The sequence below is a fragment of the Strigops habroptila genome, chromosome 3 (assembly GCF_004027225.2).
Source record: "Strigops habroptila isolate Jane chromosome 3, bStrHab1.2.pri, whole genome shotgun sequence".
Classification (NCBI taxonomy): domain Eukaryota; kingdom Metazoa; phylum Chordata; class Aves; order Psittaciformes; family Psittacidae; genus Strigops; species Strigops habroptila.
In genome coordinates this window covers 81,646,305-81,670,075 of record NC_044279.2, presented here as the reverse complement: position 1 = coordinate 81,670,075, position 23,771 = coordinate 81,646,305, and the positions used below count along the sequence as shown (strand labels likewise).

The 23,771-nt window shown below is 41.1% G+C and overlaps 1 protein-coding gene and 1 long non-coding RNA gene across 2 annotated transcripts in view; one reads left to right on the top strand and one right to left on the bottom strand.

The window, feature by feature from the left end:
• Positions 1 to 5,225: 5,225 nt before the first annotated feature.
• Positions 5,226 to 9,731, bottom strand: LOC115605849. The gene is made up of 2 exons (XR_003990745.1): positions 9,312 to 9,731; positions 5,226 to 9,039 (listed from the first exon to the last, which is right to left on the bottom strand). It is a non-coding gene; the product is annotated as an uncharacterized LOC115605849 (long non-coding RNA).
• HSPA4L (heat shock protein family A (Hsp70) member 4 like) overlaps positions 9,675 to 23,771 on the top strand; it is a 28,597-nt gene continuing 14,500 nt past the window's right edge. The window contains exons 1-9 of the mRNA XM_030480893.1: positions 9,675 to 10,036; positions 14,322 to 14,379; positions 15,768 to 15,908; positions 16,984 to 17,106; positions 18,602 to 18,701; positions 20,471 to 20,604; positions 21,509 to 21,753; positions 21,842 to 21,918; positions 23,136 to 23,287. Of these exons, the coding sequence (XP_030336753.1) occupies positions 9,930 to 10,036; positions 14,322 to 14,379; positions 15,768 to 15,908; positions 16,984 to 17,106; positions 18,602 to 18,701; positions 20,471 to 20,604; positions 21,509 to 21,753; positions 21,842 to 21,918; positions 23,136 to 23,287 (1,137 nt within the window). The 5' untranslated portion in view covers positions 9,675 to 9,929. The remainder of the gene's footprint in view (positions 10,037 to 14,321; positions 14,380 to 15,767; positions 15,909 to 16,983; positions 17,107 to 18,601; positions 18,702 to 20,470; positions 20,605 to 21,508; positions 21,754 to 21,841; positions 21,919 to 23,135; positions 23,288 to 23,771) is intronic.

Below are 23,771 nucleotides of genomic sequence, written 5' to 3'. Positions count from 1 at the left end.
GCAATTAAGCTTTTGGGCTATGCTGCCTTACCTTTCAATTTTGTGTACTTAGGACAAGTTCCCTAACTTGGATGGATTCTTAAAAGATACAGAGGAATACACCCATGGAATTGATTACAAGAAATCTCGGTCTTGGAATGTGAAATGTTGATATTGGCATTTGACAAATTACATAAAATTAATTCGTATCAGCAGAATGGAAAATAAGTGCTTCGTATTTAATTTGTTGTGATGTGAAATTAGCTGAAAATCTGCTTTATTTGTTGTCTTTCTTAGGTTATCTGGTTTAGGATTTCTTTGGTTAGGTTTTGATAATTTAAACAGAAGTCCAATGTTCTGTGCTTTCGCTTGTTGGCAGTTTTTTCCTGCAATGCCAGAAACTTTTTGCCACAGGCTTTTTGGGTGGTTCTGACCAGGAGGAATGCTGTCAATCATTAAAGTTTGATTAATCTCCTTGTATTGCATGCAAATTCTTAAGCGGTCCATTTGCAGTTACAGTCATTTTGTATGTAAAGAGTTTAAGGTTGCTGTTTTCTTTCTTTTCTTCCAGTGGAAAAAGTAAATCGTGCATGATGTAAATAACACAGTGTTTATAGTTCTTCGAATCTCTTTGCCATCTCCTAGAAGTGTTTCCAGATGGTTTACATGTGTACGAGCTTGTGGCTCGAAGTTTAGAAACCTTCCATGAATAGCACTCAAGATTCATTTCTTAAGAAGTATAGGATTTAGCAAAGTAGCGATTCCACTGCTGAAGCTCTGAGTCTTTGAATGCTTTCTTTATATTTTGTGCAGGGTGGGACATGGGGAAGACACTATGGGTATTTGTGTTAGATTCTGCTTAGCTGGATTATCTTTAAAACAAATAATTACTAAAACCTTTAGATTGTAAAGTACATGGGACCTTCTGTTAAAGAAGACAGGTTATATCTACGTGCCAGACACAGTACTGAAGGTAGTACTGGCACAGCCAACCATCTTCAGGTTGCAGCTGCCCCCTCTGCTGCTTCTACAACAAGTAGCAACTGTTCATGAAGCGACATGAGCTAGGGCAGGTTGCAAAGCCTCCTGTACAGCTAATAAAATACCAGTGCAGATGAGCTATGCTGGACTCCACACTACTACAGCTACATCACTGCTGTTACTGAACCAGCAAATAAAAAGTGATTTTGGGCACATCTACACGGTCTGCACTTACTACACGCAGTGCACCTCTGATGCTGTTTAAGTCAACACAACTATGTCAGGTATCACCACCTACAAATGTGATGCAAAATGTTTCTTCTGCTGTGGTAAGCTTTTTTTATTTGGTAAACAGTGTGGGGGCCACAGTGAAAGTAAGGACGTTGATTTTCATGTTTTCTCATTCCTTCATCATGGAGAATTGATGCACAATTGTATTGGAGAGACCCACGTGAAGGACTGGTTGACTACAGATACAAAAGATGTTATCAGCTACCTGGGTCACAAGAGCACCACCTAATTCCGAAGTTGAAAAAGAAAATGGCTTACAAATACATTTTTAATAAATTTAAGAATACCCAGAGAATCTTTAGAAATGGAAATTTTTAAATACTCCAGTATAGGTCTTACTTTCAGACTGTTATTTTTAGATTCTATGTAGACAAGTTTACCTGAATTTTGCCAACTGTGGATGCCAAAAACTGGAGGCGTTTATTTTTTGCTACCTTACAGTTTTATGGGGTGTCATTTAAAGAGCTACTGACCATCCTTATTCTATATTATCAAGTGAAGATTTTCAACGAAGATTTTTGGTAAGCACATGTCTTTTGATATATGTTTCATTCATTCAAAGATAAAACTAATGTCCCTAGAACAGTGCCTGGAAGGCTCTACAGCAGAGAGAGAAATCTCTGTATTGTTGTTGGCTTTCCTGATGCACCTGCAATGGGACAAGGTGACTTCAGTTGCTGTCTGTGCTGTGCAAGGTTGTCCTAGGAAATGGCTGCTTGACTTTACCCATTGCTTTCTGTGCCCTGTAGTTGTGCTGAATTAATATTTTCATTGTATCTTCAGTACAAGAAGGTGTACAGTTTGTAGTTCTTCCTTCAAAGATTGGCTTATTGCTTGCTGTGTTTTCAGCTGTAGAGAAAGAATCCTAAGAGCTTGGGTGAAGTTACCCATGGAATGTGGAAACATATGAAAAATCTATGAATATAAGTGGATTTTTTTAACTTCGTCACAGCTTGTGGTTTGTGATCCACTACAAGGAAGCACTGAAATGAGAAACATTTCTAATAAATAAGAATGTGTGGGGAGGAAGTGAAAGCCTGGTATCACATAAGGCAAAAAAAAAAAATATTTCCAGAGAAAGGGTAGGAGAATTCATATATAAGCATTCTGCTGAAGGAGAAAAAAATTGGAATGGCACTTATTTGACTTGAAGGTGCTTCAGCAACTGGCTACCACTATCTGTTTGAATAAACTGCCTTCATGCATCCACGTGTCTCTATTTCTTCTTTATGCTTTCTTCGTAAGTGGCTGAAACAATGATCTATGATGTTTACATGTTTCAGTCATGTGAAGTAGTTTGTACTAAAAGAAGGGCTGCTGTAATGCCTGACGGTGTGCATAAATTTCTTTTACATTAGGTGCTGGTGAGCAACGGTTCCAGGGACTTGGTGACTGTATTATTAAAACTGGAAACACAGATGGACTTTCCTGGCCTGCATCAGGGTTTTGGTGTTTCAGTAGAGAATCGATGTATTTCGAGCCTGCTATTTTGGATGTTTTGCCACCATTAAAGTAGCTTTTACAAGTGAAAATGCACACATTTTAAATCTTTATCATGGTATTTTAAATATTTATTAGTGTCATGGTTTAAGCCCAGCTGGTAACTCCAGCACCATGCAGCCGCTCACTCACCCCTCCCCTTCCCCTCCTCCATTAGCTGGGTTGGGGAGGAGAATTGAAAGAATATAAACCTCATGGGTTTAACCCAGAGCTATGCTCTTCCAGGTGACTCCCCCCAGTTTCTATACGGGCATATGATGTGCTGTGGTATGGAATACCCCTTTGGCTAGTTTGAGTTAGGTGTCCTGTCTTTGCTTCCTCCCCGCTTCCCGTGCCCCTCCTCACTGGCAGAGCATGAAACTGAAAAGTCCTTGATCGGAGTAAGCGCTACTGAGCAACAACTAAACCATTGGTGTGTTATCAGCATTATTCTCAGACTGAAGCCAAAGCACAGCACTGCACCAACTACTAGAAGAAAAATAACTGTTACAACTGAAACCAGGACAATTGGGATCTAATGAAGATGTAAGTTACAGCTTTTGTCTTGACAGTTATTTGTGCTGAACAGAGTATATGGCTGAAGAGCCAAATCATTTTACAGTAGGATTAAGAGAAAATATCAAAATTATAGTGAAGATGCGCTGGATTTGGCATAAATTTTATAGAATTTGTACAGGTGTCCATTTTTACTTTGGAGGCATTATTGCCAAATCCAGAAGAAACTCCATTGATTCTTTCCTTTTTCATTGCTCAAGTTGTGACTACATCCTCCAGAATGCTGCCCTCTCCTTTGTCAGGAGACACATGATGATGCAGGTGCGGTCTAGCTTGCAATCCTTTTCTGAAAATTACTTCTGAGATTCTAGAAGTCGTTTGTGGTAACTGAAGCCCTGCCTAGCCTCATGGCAGATGAAACTCTACTGAGAAAAGTGGAAACATCTCCAGAAACGTAAGAAATAAAATGAAGTAATAGTATTGTGGGAGCCTGGTAAAAGTATGTTCAGTTCACGGCTTCGTGAGAGCTTTTAGTAGAAAAACAGGATCTGTTTTCTTTTTCCTACTCAGAAGCCAGGTATTTGGAGTAAGACAAGTTTGTGGGTAGAATAATATCCTTTATTATCTCAGCTAATGGGGTTAGAAAAACAGCCTTTGTGACTGACACACAGCTGCTCCTCAGGTGTGAGGTAGGATCAGCGATCTTCAAAGCTCAGTACAAGCACAGAATGAGCGGCTGCATGGTGCTGGAGTTACCAGCTGGGCTTAAACAGAATTACTTCTGGGCATGTGATTGCTATTAAGGTGTGTTATTAGCAATTAATGTTGGATCTTGTTGCAGCAGGTAATTTTACTAGATAGTTCAGAAGTACATTTCATAATACAAATTCTTGCTATGAAGATCATCCGCAAACGCAAAAAACAAAAACCCCACAAACATGCTGTTGAAAAATCAGGACCTTGTCCCCTGCATCCCTAAGGACATCGTGCCATCTGGTACTAGAAAGGAGTTGTGAGTTCTACAGAAGTGTCTCTACATTTTGTTTCGAGAGTATCTTTTCTCTTGATATTCCAGAAACTCAAAAGAAAATCATAATATACGTTGGCATAGAGCTTGCTTAGGTGCTTTCAAAAAAATCCCAGGGGATATTTGGATTCTTACCTAATGCCTGCATACCTCCGGTAATCTGTCCTAAATAACAGGAACTTTGAAGCTCACAGTGAGCAAAGACCATTAACACCATTAGACTTCTTTCTTTCAGACTAAATAGAATTTCACTGTCTTCAGATTCTGCTTTATCTGCTTAATCAGCAGCAGGCCTACAGCTAATGCTGTCTTTATTCCCAAGTGCTGTGCCTCTTGAGGCCTTACCAAAGAATTGTCTGCATTTCTGGTAATTAACTTACCATTAGGATAGCGGATAGTATCAAGATTATTAAAAACATAAATTCTAATCATATGAAATCAGATAATGGGTTTACTAGCATAAAAGGTGAGAATGCGAGGACGTATATATGTTGTGGATGTATAAATACATTTTATGTGGCATCTCATTCACGTTCTGAAGGTTCACGTACAAATAGAGCTGATTAGTATGATTTTTATCAATTTCTTATCATGATGCTTTTTCTGATTCAAGAGCAAGCCCTGAATTAAATATAGCACCTTTTATTCCTTAAAAATGTATTTGCCAAATGGAATAACTTCCTGAAATAACGAGCACAGTTACTGCTTTCAGCAAAATTGATTTCTTTCAACTAAGCAGTAATAAGCACTACCAAATATCCTTTAATTTGCATATATCATGCCAATTCAAGCCAACATATTTAAAATGCTTTTTAGCTATGTTACTATGCTTATTTATATTGATTTATGTGAATATTTATCACAGATTTCCTATATGCATTAAATTTAGGAAATCCATAGTGATCTCATACCTTCATTCCTAACAGAGGACATAACAAAATGTAACACTTTGTTCATCAGAAATTTCAAACATCACTTTATTAGCTGCAGAGCATATCACAAAGGCCTGAAGTAGGCAAGATTATCTTTATGACATTATAGACAGTCTAAAACCTTACTGTGACATTACAGGTGGATTCAACTTAAAATGTAGCTAATTTAAGTTAAAAAAATGAAGTAAAAACTAGCATCTTCTTTCCAGCAGAATTTCACATAAAGAGAGGGATTTTAGTCAATCTCTCAAAAAAAAGTGTACATGTTTTTCACTAGTGAAGACAAGAAACAGTGCCAGTTCCTACCACAGTCCTCTGATCCTGAAGAGACTGCAGTTCCAAAACAGGAATTGTTTGACAGCTCACCAAGCACATCTACAAAAACACTTTTTGTCAGAGCTGCAGGGTTACTCAGAGTACCTGAGAGATTTGCTGTTCTCACTGCACCAATATCCAGAGTGGGCATGAGTATTTCACAGAATCACAGACTGGTTTGGGTTGGAAAGAACCTGAAAGCTCATCTGGTTCCAACCCCCTGCCATGGGCAGGGACACCTTCCACTAGAGCAGGTTGCGCCAAGCCCCTGTGTCCAACCTGGCCTTGAACACTGCCAGGGATGGACCAGCCCCAGCTTCTCTGGGCAAGCCATTCCACACACTCTGCTGTGTGGAGCACGGACACACATGGTTCCTCTGGGCTGCCTCCAGCCCACTGCTGAGATTTTCAAGACTTAAAGGAGCTGGCCTTGTTTTCACTCCCACTGCGCCTGGGAAAAGCTGAAGGGAGGGTTCAGTTCCTTAGCTCTGACTTGTACAGAAACGGTCATGTTGCGTGCATGTGAACATTCACTGCTTGTCACCCGTTCATTCCTTCACTTGTAAGCACCTGAAGCAAGTTTTAGTGAAGATGGTGCTGAGATCTCTAACCAACAAACCCTCCTTTCTGCGTTGTTTTCATTTGCCAGGCAAATTAATGCTCAGAAACAAGGTGGGCTAGATGAAAAGTGAACTGTGCCGCTTCTTAAGCTTCCAATGATTTTACATTATTGTGCTAGTCAAGACCTTAACAATTTTTTAGAGGACTCTATTGATTACTAATGAACTGAACTCTACATGGTGTAAAAATATTTCAGTGGTACTAAAGAAGGAAAAAAAATGAGCTGTGGAAATTTTAATAGCAGTGAAACAATTTAGAGCACCATCAGGACTCGCTGGGGTGACCTCATTTAATTCCTAAGCCTTCTACTGGCCCAGTAAAGCTTAAAAGCAGCACTGGAAGAAGGATCACAGCCCTTCCAAATTTAGCTATTGGAACCAGCTAACAGAGCACTACATCAGATGAATATTTATTAGGTAAAAGATCACGCCTTTGCAGTATGAGAAACATTAGGGAAAAGTTCCCTAGCGCTCTTTACTAAAGAAAGACAAATTCTGCTAGACATCTGAGTTTCCTTCTCAGTGCAGCAATGATTTGTCCTTGTTATTTCTGTGCAGAGAGGGGGCACTGAATGTCAGTCTAAAGGAACCACTAACTGCTTTATGAACATACACGCATGACAGGGGCTTAATGCTTTCTTATGTGGAGCACCCTCCAACATCCTTTATGACAAAATTAAGGACATTTTTAATCATGATGTTTCAGAGAGTCTAGGATCTGATTAAAACAGTGAGTTAACATTTATGCTGTTTGTAGAGTGTACATGTTAGAATCCTCGTTGTTTGCATAGCTTATTTTTAGTTTAAATGTTATGCAAACAATACTTTTGGGTGGTTTTGTCACTAAGCCTGTACTAAACTAAACAATTCATTTTCAGGGAACTAAAGAGCACTCTTTTCACTTCATTCAAGAAATGAAGCCAAGACAATACCTGCCTCTTGTTTAAAATTCTCAATGTTCTGGCTTTATTCATACTAAATGTTACACATCTTGACTTTTAAATTATGGATTGTACCTGAATATACTTTGGTAACAGCAGTTTCCCTAGCCTGTCAGCAGAGCCCACTGTTAAGTATGCACAGGCATCAGCCTGCTACTGCTTCTACATGAACCACACTCAAAAGAAAACCTGTTTCTAGCTTGCTGATGTGTTTTCATGGTATTTTAAAGCACAAATCAAGACAGCAAAGGAGTTTATGTTTGTTTGTTTGTTTGTTTGTTTTAAAGTTTGCATTAAGAAATACAGCAACTCACTTTTCTCTCTGTCCCATCACTCAAACAACACTGTGAACACTAGCCTGGCTGGCAGCATTTTAAGCCAAAACAGCCCAGAAGTGTAGAGACCCAAGCACCTACAGACATAGAACACTTACTACATTATTTCTTGAAGAAGTTTAAAATGGCTGAGGATTCTTCTCAATATTGAGGCTAAATCTTGCAGTGTACATAAATGAGGAGACTCCTATTTTTATTTCTTGGGTAATACTTTTCAATAGGAAAATGAAACACAAACCAAACCTTGCAGAATATTGGTAACTTGGGGACCAAACCATTTAGGAGGCCTTTATTAAAATGTTTGGGTTCAAAGAAATTGAGGCTAGCAGTGTTCCTTACATTTCTCCACAACCAGTGAAGTTTCACATAAAACCCTTAGCTCCTTGAGTTAGTACAAATGATTTTTAGCTGCTAAAAAACCAGATGTGACTCACACGCCAAGAACTGGAAAGACTCGGACAACCCCGATTCTGAGATTGCTACAGTGACAGTAGATGACCGGGGTGGGGGATACGCTCAGGCAAGTTTGTGGCCAACCTGACCTGACCATGTTTTGTTCATACTCGCAGGCTGGGCAATCAGTATGGCACTGAAGCACGCAAGCAAGACGTCGTGAAACACTTTTAAGAGTTTGGCTTGTCCTGCTTACAATCTCATCTGCAACTCATCGCAGCCTTACTGTTGACAAAGCAAATAAAAAGTCTGTTGGCACTTTCTTGTTGCTATCATGAATGCCTACACACGTCTGCGTTCCTGTCTGCTGCTTGAAATCAGCTGGCTTGGCTGCCAGAAACTACGCTGCAGCGGCAGCAGGAAGCTGCATACAGGCTGATTTATCCTGCTGAGATGTGAGACACGCCAGTGCTGCTGCAGCGATGGCCTGTCCCCCTGCTGCAAGGTTGCACAATTTCTGCTGGGTCTGGCTTAGTAATGTTGCATAGCTACGCAAAGGCATTTGCATATAATCTCTTGGCCCAAGGTTTCTTTTCTGTCAGGAGTTAGCCTCGGGTGGTGCCACAAAAGTGGGATGCTGCAATACCTTGAATCACCGAGAACTGGTTTTGTAACAGGGACTGAAGCAGCAGAGCAGTAACCTGACTTTGGATTTGTCTCCTCGGCTACGGCACATGGGATTGAGCCTGTATTGCCTTTCTTATCCTAATATTAGCAAGGAAAATGAGGTGGTTAATTGCTTGTACTGATAAATAGTAGTGTTACAAGTAACTCTCAACAGCGACTTCTCTTGCTCCTATAGGATTTAGAGGGAAATGGCATCTGTCATCTTCACTGGGAAAATTCTAGTCGTGAACTAGACCATTGAAACAGTAGCAAATGGAGAGATAACTAAAACTTTGGACCGAGATGTGAATCTAGTTTAGTGGTTGAGCACTTATTTTTAGCCTCTCCAGTAGAACCAAATTGTGCAGCAGTGTCACACGCTGTGTCAGAAAGATGTCATATTGCTCTGTGAAACTGAGATGGCATTTTTAGAAGCAAATACTTACAGAGCTTTTCCAGAGTGTAAGTATGTCTTGTAGAGTTTCAGCCTGCTGTACAAATGACACCCACAAAAAATGGGGCAGCTGCAGTAGAGATACTCAGGTTTAAAGGCATCTTTTTTTCCTAGAAAAGAAAAATGAAAAGGATGAGTGTGCTTCTGGGATACGTAGGCACAAATTTGGGACAGCTCTTCTACGGGAGAAAGGACGTGAAGGCCGGAAGGAAGCCCCTGCCGCTCCCTGGCACCAGGAGCAATCCCTGCCTCTGTTTTGGACATGGGGTTTACATGCAGTGCTCACTTGCCCTTCCAATGTGGGAGTAAGCCCATGCCTTGGGGCTCTGAGGATTCTCCACCTGCCTCCTCCAGGCCGCGGGATCTCTGCCCCACTCCTCACCTCAGGGCGAGCAGGAAGGCCTCGGGATCCCTGAGTGCAAGAGGGATGGCCGGCCCCGCTCTTGTGGGCAGCTCCACCTGCTGAGGACAGTTCTATTAATCGGCCTAATCATTGCCCAGCACTAATTGCGCTCAATTGCTATAATCACATTAAATTACGCTGTGTTGCAACCAGCTCTCACACGAAGCTGTCCGGGGCGGGCAGCAGCGCGCAGGGTCAACCCCATCGCTGCGGGGCGCCGTCACCTCAGGCACCCTGCGCGCCCGCCGGGCCCTTTAAGGGGGGCGGTGGGCGTGTCCCGCCGCGGCGGTGACGTCTGTGCGCGGGGTGTCGCTCTAGATAACGCCTTAGTCCCTCCCTTTCCAGATCTTTCTCGAATGCGCTTCGCCCGCAGCCGGCGCAACCCGACCGCTTCCGGAAAGTGCCGAAGCCGCGGCCGGCGCCTGGCAGATTCCCTGCCGGCCGGCTCAGCGCGCCTGCGCAGAGGACGGTAACTGCCGGTTGGTGGCCGGTGCTCCGCAGTGGGGGAGAGGCGGGTGAGGAGCTGCGTCCCAGCAGCGCAGACCGGAGCCGCTGCCGCTACAGTCCTAGGCCGGCGGGGAGCACCTGGGTGCAGCCATGTCCGTGGTTGGCTTTGATCTCGGCTTCCTCAACTGCTACATCGGCGTCGCGCGGAGCGGCGGTATCGAGACTATCGCCAACGAGTACAGCGACCGCTGCACCCCGTGAGTACCGGCACTCCCGGGCTGCCTCCGGATACTTTCCCGTCTCGTTGCCTCAGCGGCGAGCCCAGCCGCCCTCTCCCCCTCTTCTCCCCCCCTCCCCCCCAGTTCCCCGGCGTCCTGGCTTCTTGGGGCGGCCGGGCGGAGCCGCGTGTATCCCCGCAGGGCCTGGTTCCCTCCGCGGCTCGCGGGCGCTCCTCGCTCGGCGCTGGCGGCGCGGCGCCGGCAGCCGCTCCGGCCTCCTCGGTGGGCGAGGAGCGAGGTTTTGCCGGCCGGCGCCTGGACCCGTCAGTGGTTGAGGCCTGGCGACCGGTCGGGAGCTGTGTGCGGGCGCTGTCGCCGGCCGGCTGGCCGGCCCTCTCCCGGTACCACGGGCAGTGTGCTCAGCAGGCGCAGGAACGCGTGTGTTGGGGCAGGTGACTGCTCGAGGAGTAATCCCCCTTTCCCCCCCCTCTCTAGCTTTTGACTCCTCTGTGTCCTTGAAGGACCGCGCTGTGCTGGATGTGCCACAGGGCTCTCGGGGCACAATGGAGTTATGAGGGGGTTTCCTGCCCTTGTAATGCTTTTCGTTCATTGTAGATACGGTTAAGAGCATGTGTTTCCTCAACTCGAGAATGGTTGTCAGGGTTTGGAGCGTTTTCATTAACAATTTTGTGATGGAGTGGTGGTGAGACAGGGGATGAGGAGGAGGACGACGTTGATTCACTGGCGAAACGGGGAAGTGGCGCGATGATTCCCTTTCCTTAAACCTGTTCTTACTTGCACCGCGCTGCATCTGCTGGCCGTGGAATACCGAGGTCTTGCGAGGAAGGGGGGGCAGCGGGCAGCGTCCGTGATGATGGGATACGCAGGAGTAGGTGGAGATTCTTCTTTTCTGTTTCTATGGGATACGTCTAGGGGGTTTAGAGCTCCATCTGTGCATAATTTTCGAGGAGAATTCAGGAATTCGTATTAATACCCATAAAAATGGGGGTTTGGATGGTGCTTTTATAAAAGGAATTTGTAGACAACAGCAGAAAGCTGTTTCTGCCATGTGAGGCTTTACTCACTTTAGCATTGCTAAAGTCTTTGATCTCACCAAAATGTAGGTTTTGCTTTGCTGTCTGAAAAGTTCGTTTTTAAAAGAACAAAGAAGTTGAATGCTAAAATGCATATTTTCTGTATTGGGAATACTCTTTAGTTACTACTTTAAAAAAATATCCTTTCACCTTAATGCTCAAGAAGGCATTATCTTTGTGCATCCTTTAAGAACCGAAGTTCTGGGACCTTCCAAATTTTTGTGCAAGGAACCCCGTGAAATTGTTGCTTCAAGAATCCTCAGGCAGCTGCAGTTTTCTGCCCCCGTATGATGAAGAGCACTTCCAATTCTTAGGTATTTTTGGAGTGTATTCTTTGCAGGTAGGCTCCACACAGATTTCTCTGCATTTAATATTTCTCACACTAATACTGGAGCAATTATACTTTCAAAATATTTGCGAAGTGGTTATGAAATGGGTTTAAAAGCACAGTTAGCAAGATAGCATCTGGGCTGCACAGATACTTACAGGCAGTAGTTATCTGCCTTAAAGTGACTTTTTTCCTGGCTTTTTTCTTCTCTTTCTCCAAAGTGCAGTATAGGAGAATATGAGGAACTTTTTAATGCTGTTGTTTTGAGGCAAACTAAGAAAGCTAATGGAAAAATAACAGGTTTATTACAGTTTATCATTGTAACTAAACCTTACTTCAGGCAGGATTTGAATGAGGCAGGCAGATCAAACTTTTGTGCTTGTTACACACAGCAACACAGTAAACGAACTCTTTATTTATATGTTCCTATAGAGGCACTTACGTCATTTAGGTACTTGAAGTTAGCAAATAGTTAGCATTGATTGGATATGTCCCAAATACTTGGGACTTACTCCCAGAAGTAATGTTTGTGTTAATGTTTGTTGTGACTGTGTAGCGTGGCATAAAAATACCTGAACTAGCTCCGGACAAGTGAGTACACTTTCATGTGCAGCCTGTTGTTATTAAGCCATGTAAAGATACTGAGTTAGGCCCTAAAGATAGGGCAGTGCTGGCTGTGCTCTGTCAGGCTAGTTGCTCTTTCTGGGCAAGGCTAATTAGTGCAGCTGGCTTCCAGTTTCGGAGCTGGTTCAGATACCTGAACAGTACAGCGTTAGTGTAAGCACAGATTAAAGCAGTGAAGATTTATGGAAGATATGTATTTTCACAATTTAATACAACACTTGTAACCCATAAATCCGGCATCTCAGTTGTTGAAACATTCATCTTGCCTAAAACCTACGTCCTGTAGTCTAAGGCATGGGATAGTTAGTGTTCCTAAAATATGTATCATCTTTAAAGCTTTAGCACAGGTAATAAAGAAAGAAAGGAAAAAGATTCTGCCATTAGGCCTTCCATTTCAGTAGACCTTGTGCTTATTGAGGGTTTTGGACTTAGTGTCTCTTTGGATGATAACTGACACTTGGCTTTTTCAGAACTGGGAATTCCAGCTAGTCTGCTGCATGTGTTTCTAGCACACCTGGTCTGTTAAACTAGTGGCAAATGGCCCTTTCAGGTGCTGTGCCTCACCACTGTGGTTTTGTGGAAAAAACAGGTGATCATCAGTAGCTCCTAATTCTTTAGTAACTTTTTTCAGATCATGTGTAATTAGTTTAATCACAAACTGTAAGTAAAATGACATGGTAGCATCTTCTCGAAAACAATGCATGAAGAGGACTGAAATGTCCTTTTGGTGAAGAGCTGCTACCTTTAGGAAAGTCTGTGTACTGTTCAAAAGCTCACTCCAAAGCAGGCTGAGGGTAGTGGTGGCGGAGACAGGTCAGTTGAGGTGTGTGTATCCTTGTGCTGGATGTGCTTCCCAAAGAGCTGCCATGGATATAGCTGAAGCCTTCAGAGCCAAAGAGAGCATGTTTTATTTTTTGACGTCTCTACTTCCCAGCCAAGGGAGGAAGAAACCACCCATTCCCTTGCACTGGAATTAAGTGATTGAAGTAAACCATGGCAGGAATGTCAGTGGACTTATGGCTTGATGCTTCATCCTCTGCATAAGGGTATTTGCAAGTAGTGTTGTCTGTCAACAGAGTCAAATTCCTACACTGAAAAGGTATGATATAATAGCAGTAGCACATTATCCTTAAAATAAATGTCTTGTAAACCATTGCACCTTTCTTAAATTGCTCTTTTATCTGACTTTCCTTATGAAGAAGCATAATTGATAACAGTAGTGTTAAGTGACATTCAAAATTGTAAAAGCTGTTTGTGAAAGCGGAACTAGATATTTGAAAATGTAGGGCAGTGCATTGTCTGTTCGCAGCAGTTCAGTCTGGAGAAGGTTTTGTCTGTTCAGTGTGGTGTTACAGCAGAAGAGGTTGCTAGATAATACTTTCAAATTACATACAGTGCCCTTATTGTAGAGATGATGGAGGGGAGGCAGGAAGCAATCTACTGTAGTGACCTTTATGCATTCATTAAATAATTAAATTTGAACCACATGAAGTCTGGGTTGTATCTGTTGTTTACTACTGAATGGTTTTAGCCAGATCAGTTCCCTTCTGGGGAAGGAGTTGTATTTCAAACCTGTGAAGTGAAGGTGTGTACCTGGGAGAGCCTTTGCTAGAGCCAGAGGTGAGGCAGAGAGGGATGCTCAGTTGTACCTGAGAAGCTCCAAGGAGCTGTGTACTACTCTGCAGCTTCCCAAGCCCTCTACTGCTGGGAGCTGTTCCCAGACATGGCCCCTTTGCCTATTTGCAGTTGTTCCTGGTAGCCCTCAGTCAGGGGAAGCACTCAACAGTTTGTAGAACCGGGCTTCTTTTTTTTGCTTGGGTCGGTTGGGTTTTTTTATTGTTGTCCCCTGATTATTGTTGCCAGTGGCTCTTGCAGTGTGAATGTGGTTGTTGAGTGAAGAAAACCCAACTGGTGAAGTTCAGGTTTTTAAATTAAATGTCACAGGCTTCGGTAGTTAAAAGCTGTGACCCTATTATAAAAAGTAACTATTAATTCTTTACCTTTATGATAAGATCTGTAGAACACATAAGCTTTTAAAGAATTCCTTAAATGCAGTTATAATGTGAACAATTGTGGTTGCTTGCAGTTTCTGAAGTAATTTGCGAAGAACAAAATAAGTAGACTGCCACTGCAGGTTCTGGTGCTTCATGTAATAATACTGTTAAATACCACATCAATGTTCTGCTGCTTTAATTTTTGTGAGTGTTTTAAAGTACTTTGGAACTATCTTACTATGTTTTTTCTTAATGCTGGATTTCTTTTTCTTGTTTTTACTTAGAGCATGTATATCTTTAGGATCCAAGACCCGGGCCATTGGGAATGCAGCAAAGAGCCAGGTAAATGGATCAAAACCTCTTGTGTTACTTACCTGACTTGTTTGCTGTTGAACCATGGGAAGAGAATTAAGGAATTTGATACTCATTGTCTATGATAAGTGTACATTTCACAGTAATAGCTACTGCTTCAACAGTATGTTCCCTGCATTAAAATTGAAACCGTATTCTGTATTGTTTTGTCAGAGCGAAAAATGGGAAGAAACAGAAAACTCTGTTAAAAATTTTATTTTTCCCTTGCTTGCTCTTGACAGCAAGAACAGAGTTCGTAATTCTCTGCTGGGGTGAGGAGGAATACTGTGCTTACGTTTTAGAAAAGTTGAAACTGGCAGTTAAACAGCGACCCATATCTGCACTAATATGAAGGGGCTGCATCGTACTAACTTACTGTCTCAATCTGGGACCTTGAACAGAAGTAAAATTTCTCTAATCCTCTGTAAATTCACTTGCAAGCTGGGAAAGCCTTCCTTTGGAAGGAAAATATGTAAACAAAAATGGTAATAGCTAGTGTGAACCTACACACTGAGAATAGATTGGGTTTTGCCCTCTTTCTGTGCATCATGTTTGCACCCTGAGGACTTCCTCCCCTTAGTTTAGAGTGCAGGTAACTGTAAATTTGCCTGGCAGATATCAAGGTAATGGAACCTACCATTAGTACCCTGAGCAGTCAGTACATGCAGAGGGTGTATCACTTTCATTCAGAGAAACTTTACACTCTCTGAGCTCAAGCCCTGTGCTCTGGTAGTGGGAAGGTGTCCTGTCAGTACTCTTCCCAGTTTGTTATTTACACTAGTAAACTAGATTACTTTATGTTGGAGAAGCTTACCCTGGAATAATTCCCTTTGAGTGCTTAAATATTGCGTTTATTGGGACTTGTTCTGGTCCTTTCTTTACTTAAAAGTCTGTCTTTAAAGTAATTAGGTTGAAACAGAGAGGTGTGAGGAGGCTTTATGTCCAGGTGGGATCTGAATTAGAGGAGAATTTTAAAGGAAGTTAAATGTGTTAATTTGTTGAAGTTTTGTTTAAGGTTAATGTAGGTAATAGCCTCATTTGTTCTTACAGACAGCCACTGCAGCAGTATGCAGTGTGATCTCAAATACTGCATATTATATCAGAAAGCTCCTCTGAAATAAACAGTACAGTGAAAATTGATGTCAGCAAACTAATGGATATTAAAGAGGGAAGTAAATTTGAATTTTTTAAATGGAGACCATAGATTAAAAAAAGATGCTGCTTTTTCTCCCCCTACCCTTTGCTTTCCAGTAAATGTGTGGGGCTTAACATGGGTTTTCAGTATGTGCAGTAAGCCCAACATAACAAGAGTTCCTTTCTGGATGGTCTTCTATGCATGTGTGGTAATGTCATGGGTAATTAAAATCTCTTTTCCGCAGATTGTCACAAATGTAAAAAACACATTGCATGGCTTCAAAAAACTGCATGGAAGAGCATTTGAAGATCCTTACATACAAGCTGAAAGGGCCAAGCTTCCCTATGAGCTTCAGAAGATGCCAAATGGCTCTGTAGGAGTAAAGGTGAGTTTGTGCAGAATATCTTCAGTGGTAGAGATGAGCACTTTGGACGTTTGTCACTTAACTTCTTACTTGAACTGACTTATATTTCCTTAAGAAAACTCTCAATATATTCTTACTCATTTTGAAAAGAAACATCACATGATAACTAGTACAGTAACACCTTTCATTTTCCACAGGGCCTGCCTTAGCATAGTTTTGCTATGCTTCTCGCTTCTTGCAACTCATTCACTTCTTTAAATGTTCAGGAAGATCTAGAGTACTTGTTCTGTATTACATACTCGTGTTTCCTAGTAATCAAGTAGTGTAAAAAAGGTATTGCATTGTCTCCCATATAGGTATACTGTAAAATGTTAATATCCCTCACCCCCAAAAAGGTTAAATTTGTTTCATTCACCTTCAGTAAAATTGACTGAGTAATGAATCTGCTGTTACTAAAAGATGAAGAGCATCTTATTTCCTGCAGTAACATGTGCTCGAGTACTGTACTTTCTCAAGAGATGGCCATTGAGGTTTCTCATCAGTTCTGTTGGCTTTCTGCAGTCACACTGGTAGCTTTTCACCTTAACTTACTAGACTGATGTTAAAATATGTATAATTACAGTGTGTGGTTCTTAGTCTCATCTGAGTTTAGGTCTTAGGGACATGCAGAGACCAAGTTCCAGGAAAACAAGATGTAATCTGAATAAGTTATTTTTAATTTTCTTCCAAATTACGTAGCTGGAAACTGCTCTTCTCAAGGTTCAGGCTTTCTGGCTTCAGTCTCTGAATGTGTCTATCTTTTAGAATTTTAATTTGGACCAGGAGTGCACTCCTGCAGCAAATCTCCCAATCATCCTCACTTAGTGCACTTCAAAGCCCCACGAGAAAGCAACTTACCACACAAAGTGAGGTTTTGTTCTATATACCTGCTCTCATCATACTAATTGCCAGTGTAAATATAGCTGCTGCTCATCTTTGGGTTTCTCTTCACAGGAGTGCTTGGGATTGCTGGAGAGATGGTGGCCTGTCAGGAAAATAGATGTTGTTCCTGTTCAGTTGAGATGTTTAATTACACAATTGCAATTCTCTGTTTCAGGTGAGATACCTGGATGAAGAGAGACTGTTTGCAATTGAACAGATTACGGGGATGTTATTGGCCAAGCTTAAAGAGACTTCAGAAAGTGCTTTGAAGAAACCTGTGGCAGACTGTGTGATTTCAGTAAGTTGCAATGTATTTATTGCAATTCTTCCCATAGAGACCTTCATGTAAGCCAGTATTATTTACACCATGGTGTGCTGGTGAGAGACACAAGTAGTGGATAGAAATTGCATCCCCCTGAAAATGGGACTTTATTATGGGTTTTTTCCAAATGAGAATACTTTTGTCATCACGTGTGAGAAGATGGAATATCTGTTAAATCAAGAGTGTGTTTTCAGAAAGATCATACTACCTAAGCTTATCCAGAGTGGCTAACTTCAGGTGCTATGTAAAGTAATCCTGATTTCTGCAGCTCCTGTTATAAATGGGAGCTGTAAGCATAGCTTCCATAGTTCCAAAGAACCTTCCCAAATTTGTGTTAAATCTCTGTTGTTACATAGTTGAACACTGCTGAGTTGTGTAGGTAAGAGTTACTTGAACTCTTTGGCTCTATGGGTCATACTGGCAATCTGAGAAGCCCAAAGTACCTATGTGTGTTTAAAAAGGGCTTTTTATTTGGGTGCTTTACTTGTGTTGGCTTTTTTTAGCTAGTGTCCTTACCCACAGTGGGGGAGTAGGGAAGAGGAGCTTGAATATGAGATTTTTCTCCTGATGCCAAGTTCCAAGTGCCTGCTTTTCACATTGTCTTTGTTTACTGTTCACTTGTGCTCTTGCTCTGGTGAGAAGCCTGGGCATGAAATATTGTGGTTATTCCCTCTGTCAGACAGACATGGAAATTGGAAAGCCGTGTACTTCAGCTGTTAGAAATCTGCTTTGATCTTTTTCCTTGCTTCCGTATGGTATATAAACACACAGAGAATACCTCCCACACACAGGGATGATCCTTGGTAATACACCACAATGGCAGCTAACGAAATAGACTATGAATGTACTTCTATGTCTTAAGCTTGACTGGAGTTGAAGATACGCCAGCTGATCACAGCCAGTTTCTGAATGAGCTCTGATTGTGCTTTGACTATTTTTGGTGGAACTGAATAATACAGTACACTGTAAGCTGGCACTGTGGTAGAGGTGATAACTGCAAACTGGATATAGGTTCCATTGGAACACAAATTTTAGTTCAGCAGCAAGTTTAGTTCCAGCACCACTGTAGTACTTCTGCAGCAACTTACTGTTGGGTTCTGTTTGACTATGTATTGTGTTGAAAACATTTGTGCAGCACAAAGTCAGAAACTCGTAATGATTTTTAAGAGCAAATACTCATCAGAAGAATCTGAGAAAATATTTTCAGGGTTTTTTCAGTGCTTAAATCTGTTTTGTTTAAGAAAAAAAATTCCGTCATTTAATTTTGGTTGTATTTTGTATTTTAATTAAAATATACACTAAAATAAATTGCCTAGGTGTTAAATTCAGACTGCATATTAATCTGAGGTTAGCTTATAACAGTTTCTTGTGGTATTGAAATTTATAGGATTGCTTAATGGGTAAGTCTGACTTCTTTAAATTAGAAAGTCCATATTTCACAATATCCTATGTAATTATTTTTTGGAAACAGGTACCTAGTTTTTTTACTGATGCTGAGAGAAGGTCTGTAATGGCAGCAGCACAGATTGCAGGATTAAATTGTCTGAAGCTGATGAATGAAACTACAGCAGGTAAGGGACAGCATTTATTTTTTTAACCCATTCAGGCTGTTGAATCTGTGAGGGTGATGTCATGTTCCTGTTACACAATTTGGAGCCTGGGAAAAAGCTATCCAGGCTAGTACTGCCCAATCCAGCTTGGGAACTGGAAACACAGCAGTTATTTTGGTGGGGTGGTGTTCAGCACTTATGAGACAATGAGAGTTTGGGTTTGCTAACTTGAATACAGTAGCACTTGAAAATAGCTACTCTGCTTTTGAAATAAAGCTGGTATCTGCGCTTACCTCTCTGCTGTACCGTGGAGCTGCAGCAGCTCTATTGGGAAGGCCTGAGCTGGCTTCAAAATCTCCTTGTGATGCAGCTGGGGTGTGCACCTGACCTAAATTCTCACTGCTTGTATTAAATAGTAGTATTGTCCAGTGTTATCAGAGGTAACCTGCATCTGAAAGATTACAGTGAATACTTGATTTAACATGGGGGTTGGGGGCTATCTTCTAATTTTCTTTTGAGCTTACTGGAAGATGGGTGTGCTGGAATAAAAACATCAGGGAACTACTAGAGAAATACTTTTTTTTATCATAAGCTAATATTTATTTGAAGTGAAGCAGATTGAAGGGAAATTATAAAACATGTAATCTAAAGATTTTTTTCATTTTGAACTACATAATTTGTATGCTTTAAAAGCTGATTTTGTACAAACTGTGTTTTTATGGAGCTTTTTCTGAAAGCGGACTTCCTGATCATAGTTAGAAATGAACTGTGAGGCTTTCCAAAATATCCAAATCGAGTCAAGTGTAAATCTGTGGGATAATGACAGCTTAAAAGTGTGGGAATCCTGTCAGCTCTAGCATTGGCACAACTGTTGTTTCTGTAAAGCAGTTTGTTTACTGCCCTCCTCTGGTTTTGGTCAATTCCAGGATATAGAAATACGTTATACTTCATGGGAACTAATGGTAGAGCTGTTTAAACTGTAACTTACGTATTTTTTACCTGATTTAAATCATTGCCTTTAGGAATTCTGAACCAACTTACAAGTGAGCGGTGGTAGCAGTATCTTAGATTCGCATAAACTAGTCTTCTAAAACTTTTTTTTATCTTTTGAGCATGCTTGAATTTTGCAAAGCTGAGCTAAAAAGCACTGACAATAAGGTGTTACAAAGGAGAGGTGTAGGCATGATGCTAATCTGTGTGATTTCACGAATGACAATGTGAATTCGGCTACAAGCTGAACTGAAGTGCAAGATGATGCTGTAGCAGTGTTAAACCTTCACTTGACATGTTTCCTCCCTTGTCAGTGAAAAATGTGTTCTCAACATGTTAACTTGCTTTGTGATGAGCTGCTTTATGCACGAACAGTAATTCTTAAGCAGAAGGAAAAATAACAAATCTGTTAAGTTCTTAATCTAGAAATTTAAACTTATGATGGCACATACGCTGCTGACTGAAGTTAGTGCTTTCAAGGTGCCCAGCATGTGGTTGTTGTTGGAAGGAGATGTTAGATTATACAAAATACTTGAATGTCAATTACATGAATGATGATGAGGCAATTTACTAGTAAAGCTATAAATCGAACAGCAGAAATGAAAATGAAGATGGTGGCAACTCATAATGGTCTAAAACTTGTGACCCTTTTGACCCTTACGTTGTATTTGAGCAGAGTAATGGAGGTGCGTAGAATGAGTAAACATAAGTAGTGTTTGTCTTCTAGTAGTGCTTTTATAATGCATGCTTTACAGATGTACACAGCTGTCCCCTAACTTCTGTGGGCTGGTGTTTTTCAGTTGCACTAGCGTATGGAATATACAAGCAGGATCTGCCGGCCTTGGAAGAGAAGCCAAGAAATGTGGTCTTTGTAGATATGGGGCACTCTGCGTATCAGGTTTCAATCTGTGCTTTTAACAAGGGAAAACTGAAGGTAATCTTTTTAAGTCTTACAGTCAAATCCCATACTTCTGGGACAGTCAAATCCCATATTCCTAAAGCATTTCATTGAACAGTACTCAAAATACTGTTCCATGGAACTTTTTTTTTTTTTAAACTAAATAAATGTCTGTAGCAAATGCTGAATACAAAAAACTTTTATCTTTTGGCTATTTCAGCAAATCAATTTTTAGAAACTGCAGAACTGAAGTATCCCACAATGTATTTTGAAAAGCACTTGGCAATTAAGCATACTCCACAGTTGTTGTGCCAAGTTGTATCACTGAAATATTTGCATATTCTGGTAGTCGCATGAGCATTGTCATGCAAGAAATTATTGAACTCCCTGAATTGTTCTGCAGTGATTTTGTTTCCCTGCCATCTGTGACAGTTCAGAATCTAAGTTCAGTAGGATGTGAAGTAAAATGGGACTGTCTTCACTCCTGGTTTGGAGATTTTTGTCTGTGAGCTACTAATGGCTGAATGTTTTTGTAAACTTCAGTAGCAAAATGTATTTGTCTGAAGTCATGTAGAAGATGATAGGAAGTTTTTCTGCTTTGAGTAAATGACGCAGAACTAGTAATAGCATGATCAAATAGCTATCCTAGTCTGCCTTTCTGTAGTCAGCTAGTGAACTGGGTAGGGGCTGAGCGTGGTGCAAAACAGCAGGGTAGATGTTACAGTATTTTATCTGGGGAGAGTAGAAACTCAGTAATTGAGGAGTGATCTCTAAGTTGCTCTACCTGGCAACTGCATAGAACATGGTGAGAGAACCACAAAGAATTTTCCTCTATCAAACCTGTTTTTAAAAGTGCGAACTTCTGAAACTAGTGTCTGTATGAAAGCTATCTCTAACCAAATGCTGCCTAATTAGTCTTTGTTCTTTCACATCTGTGCAGGTCTTGGCTACTACCTTTGACCCTTTTGTAGGTGGCAGGAATTTTGATGAGGCTTTGGTAGACTACTTCTCTGAGGAATTTAGAACGAAATACAAACTGAATGTAAAAGAGAATCCCCGAGCGTTGCTACGATTGTATCAGGAATGTGAAAAACTCAAGAAGCTTATGAGTGCAAATGCTTCTGACCTTCCACTCAATATTGAGTGCTTCATGAATGACCTTGATGTCTCCAGTAAGATGAACAGGTACTGTGTGTTACTTTCACTGAAGTGTACAGTGAAGCGGGGTCTCCAAGCTGTCTTGTAATGCAAAGCGCTTTCCTTGTTCCTGCAGAGCTCAGTTTGAGCAGTTGTGTGCTGCTCTTCTGTCCAGAGTGGAGCCTCCCCTAAGAGCAGCCATGGAGCAAGCTAGTAAGTAGGAGTTAATTTAGGTATTGCCTTTGGTTCAAGAAAGTAACTAGTAATCCAGTTATCCTAGATCTCTTTAATGATTATCTTTTTAATATATTTTTGTATTTATTAGAATTGCAAAGCTAAGTACTGAAAAGTTAAATGTAAGTTCCATTCGTATGCTTGTCATGTATGCATGATCCCTTTCCTGCCTCATTTAGTGCACATACCACTCTGCAGCCTTGGTTTATTGACCCTCATTCACCCTGTGCAATGGAAGAGGTTGGCACTCTGAAAGATTATTTTAGTTAAAAATGCAAAACCACCAATCTAAAACCATGATGGGAAAAAGTATTACTCTTAACTGCAGCTCTCTGGCCAGCCTGTTCCATTTGTGATCCGTACATGTCCTCACTGACCTGAGAATTTGGCAGCATATTGTTGAAATAAATTATCTGAAGCATGTGCAAATAACAAATTTTTTATTTTTTTTAATTTTTTTGCCTAATGTAGTGTAAAGGAGAGTTAGACTTCTGCAGGAAAAGGGTTTACCCCTGATTTCAGCACCTTCAACTAGAAGGGAAGAGTTCTGCTTATCTTGTTGCTTGGCTAGATAGCTAATACAGGAAGAAAGAACCTGAATAACTGCTGAGCAGAGCTGTTCAAGGACTGGCAGTTGCCTGTGATTATTTTGTACACATATCTCTAATTTGAAATTAAAAAGTTAGCCTGCAAGCACAGTCTAATGGTTATTAAATATTTTTAGTTAAGGGTTTTGCTTTTCTTCATTGGCAACCAAAATAAAACCAGACATAAAATGAAGTAGACTTGGGTTTAGTTTTGTTGTTCATGTTTGAGAGGGGTGAGATCCTGTCCGGTAGTGCGGGGCTGCCGAAGAAAACCCAGTTTCACACTCCTGAGTTCATGCACCCCAGGAAGGGGATGCATATGGACAATGCATTTTAAAGAAGAGCTGTCATTATTGATGCTTGGCTTCTGCATTTTCCAGGTTTATGCAACTAGAAAACTTTGTAGCCTGCAAGAGGGACAAAGAGTTTGAATAGGACACATCATGACAAATCTGGTTTAAATATCTTGTTGGCCACTGAATATATCAGTACTTATCACAGTGTCAAGATAATAAGAGAACTCTTATCTTTTTTTTCTTTTTTTGGTTGTCCAAAGACGGCTTTTTGATGCCTTGATGATAACTTAAGGCCATGCACTTTGTTTTCTAGAACTTCAGCGTGAAGATATCTACAGTATAGAAATAGTAGGTGGGGCTACTAGGATTCCAGCAGTGAAGGAGCAGATCTCTAGCTTTTTCTGTAAAGAGATAAGCACCACGCTAAATGCTGATGAAGCTGTTGCAAGAGGCTGTGCCTTGCAGGTATAGTTACTGGAATACAACTTGAGTATTGCCGCTTTAACATCATGTGCTAATAAATACAGCTCACCAAAAGCTGAAATGAGATGTAGAGTCTTGCTTGTTCTTTCAACAGTTCGTGACAGTGGCTGTGTCATAAATGGTTGTTACGTTCGAAAAAATAATGTAAATTATATGTGCATAATTTGTGTTGTGTTAGAAGGATGGTCTTGTTAGAGACCTGTTAAATTTGATGACCCAAACTGCACTGTTCCCTTCTGTGCAGCCATTGCTGTGTATCTTTACTGACAGTCACTGGGGAAGTAGTGTTTGTTACTATTATTTTAGTTAAGTCTTTCAGTTCAGTTAACTTTCTACTAAGCATAGGAAATTACTGTTAAAAATCCTGTGATAAGCAGGACCTCCATGAGGCCTCTTTGAATTGTAGCCTTTTTGCACTTGGGTATTAATTATTGTACCTGCTATTTATTTGACTACATGGATATAA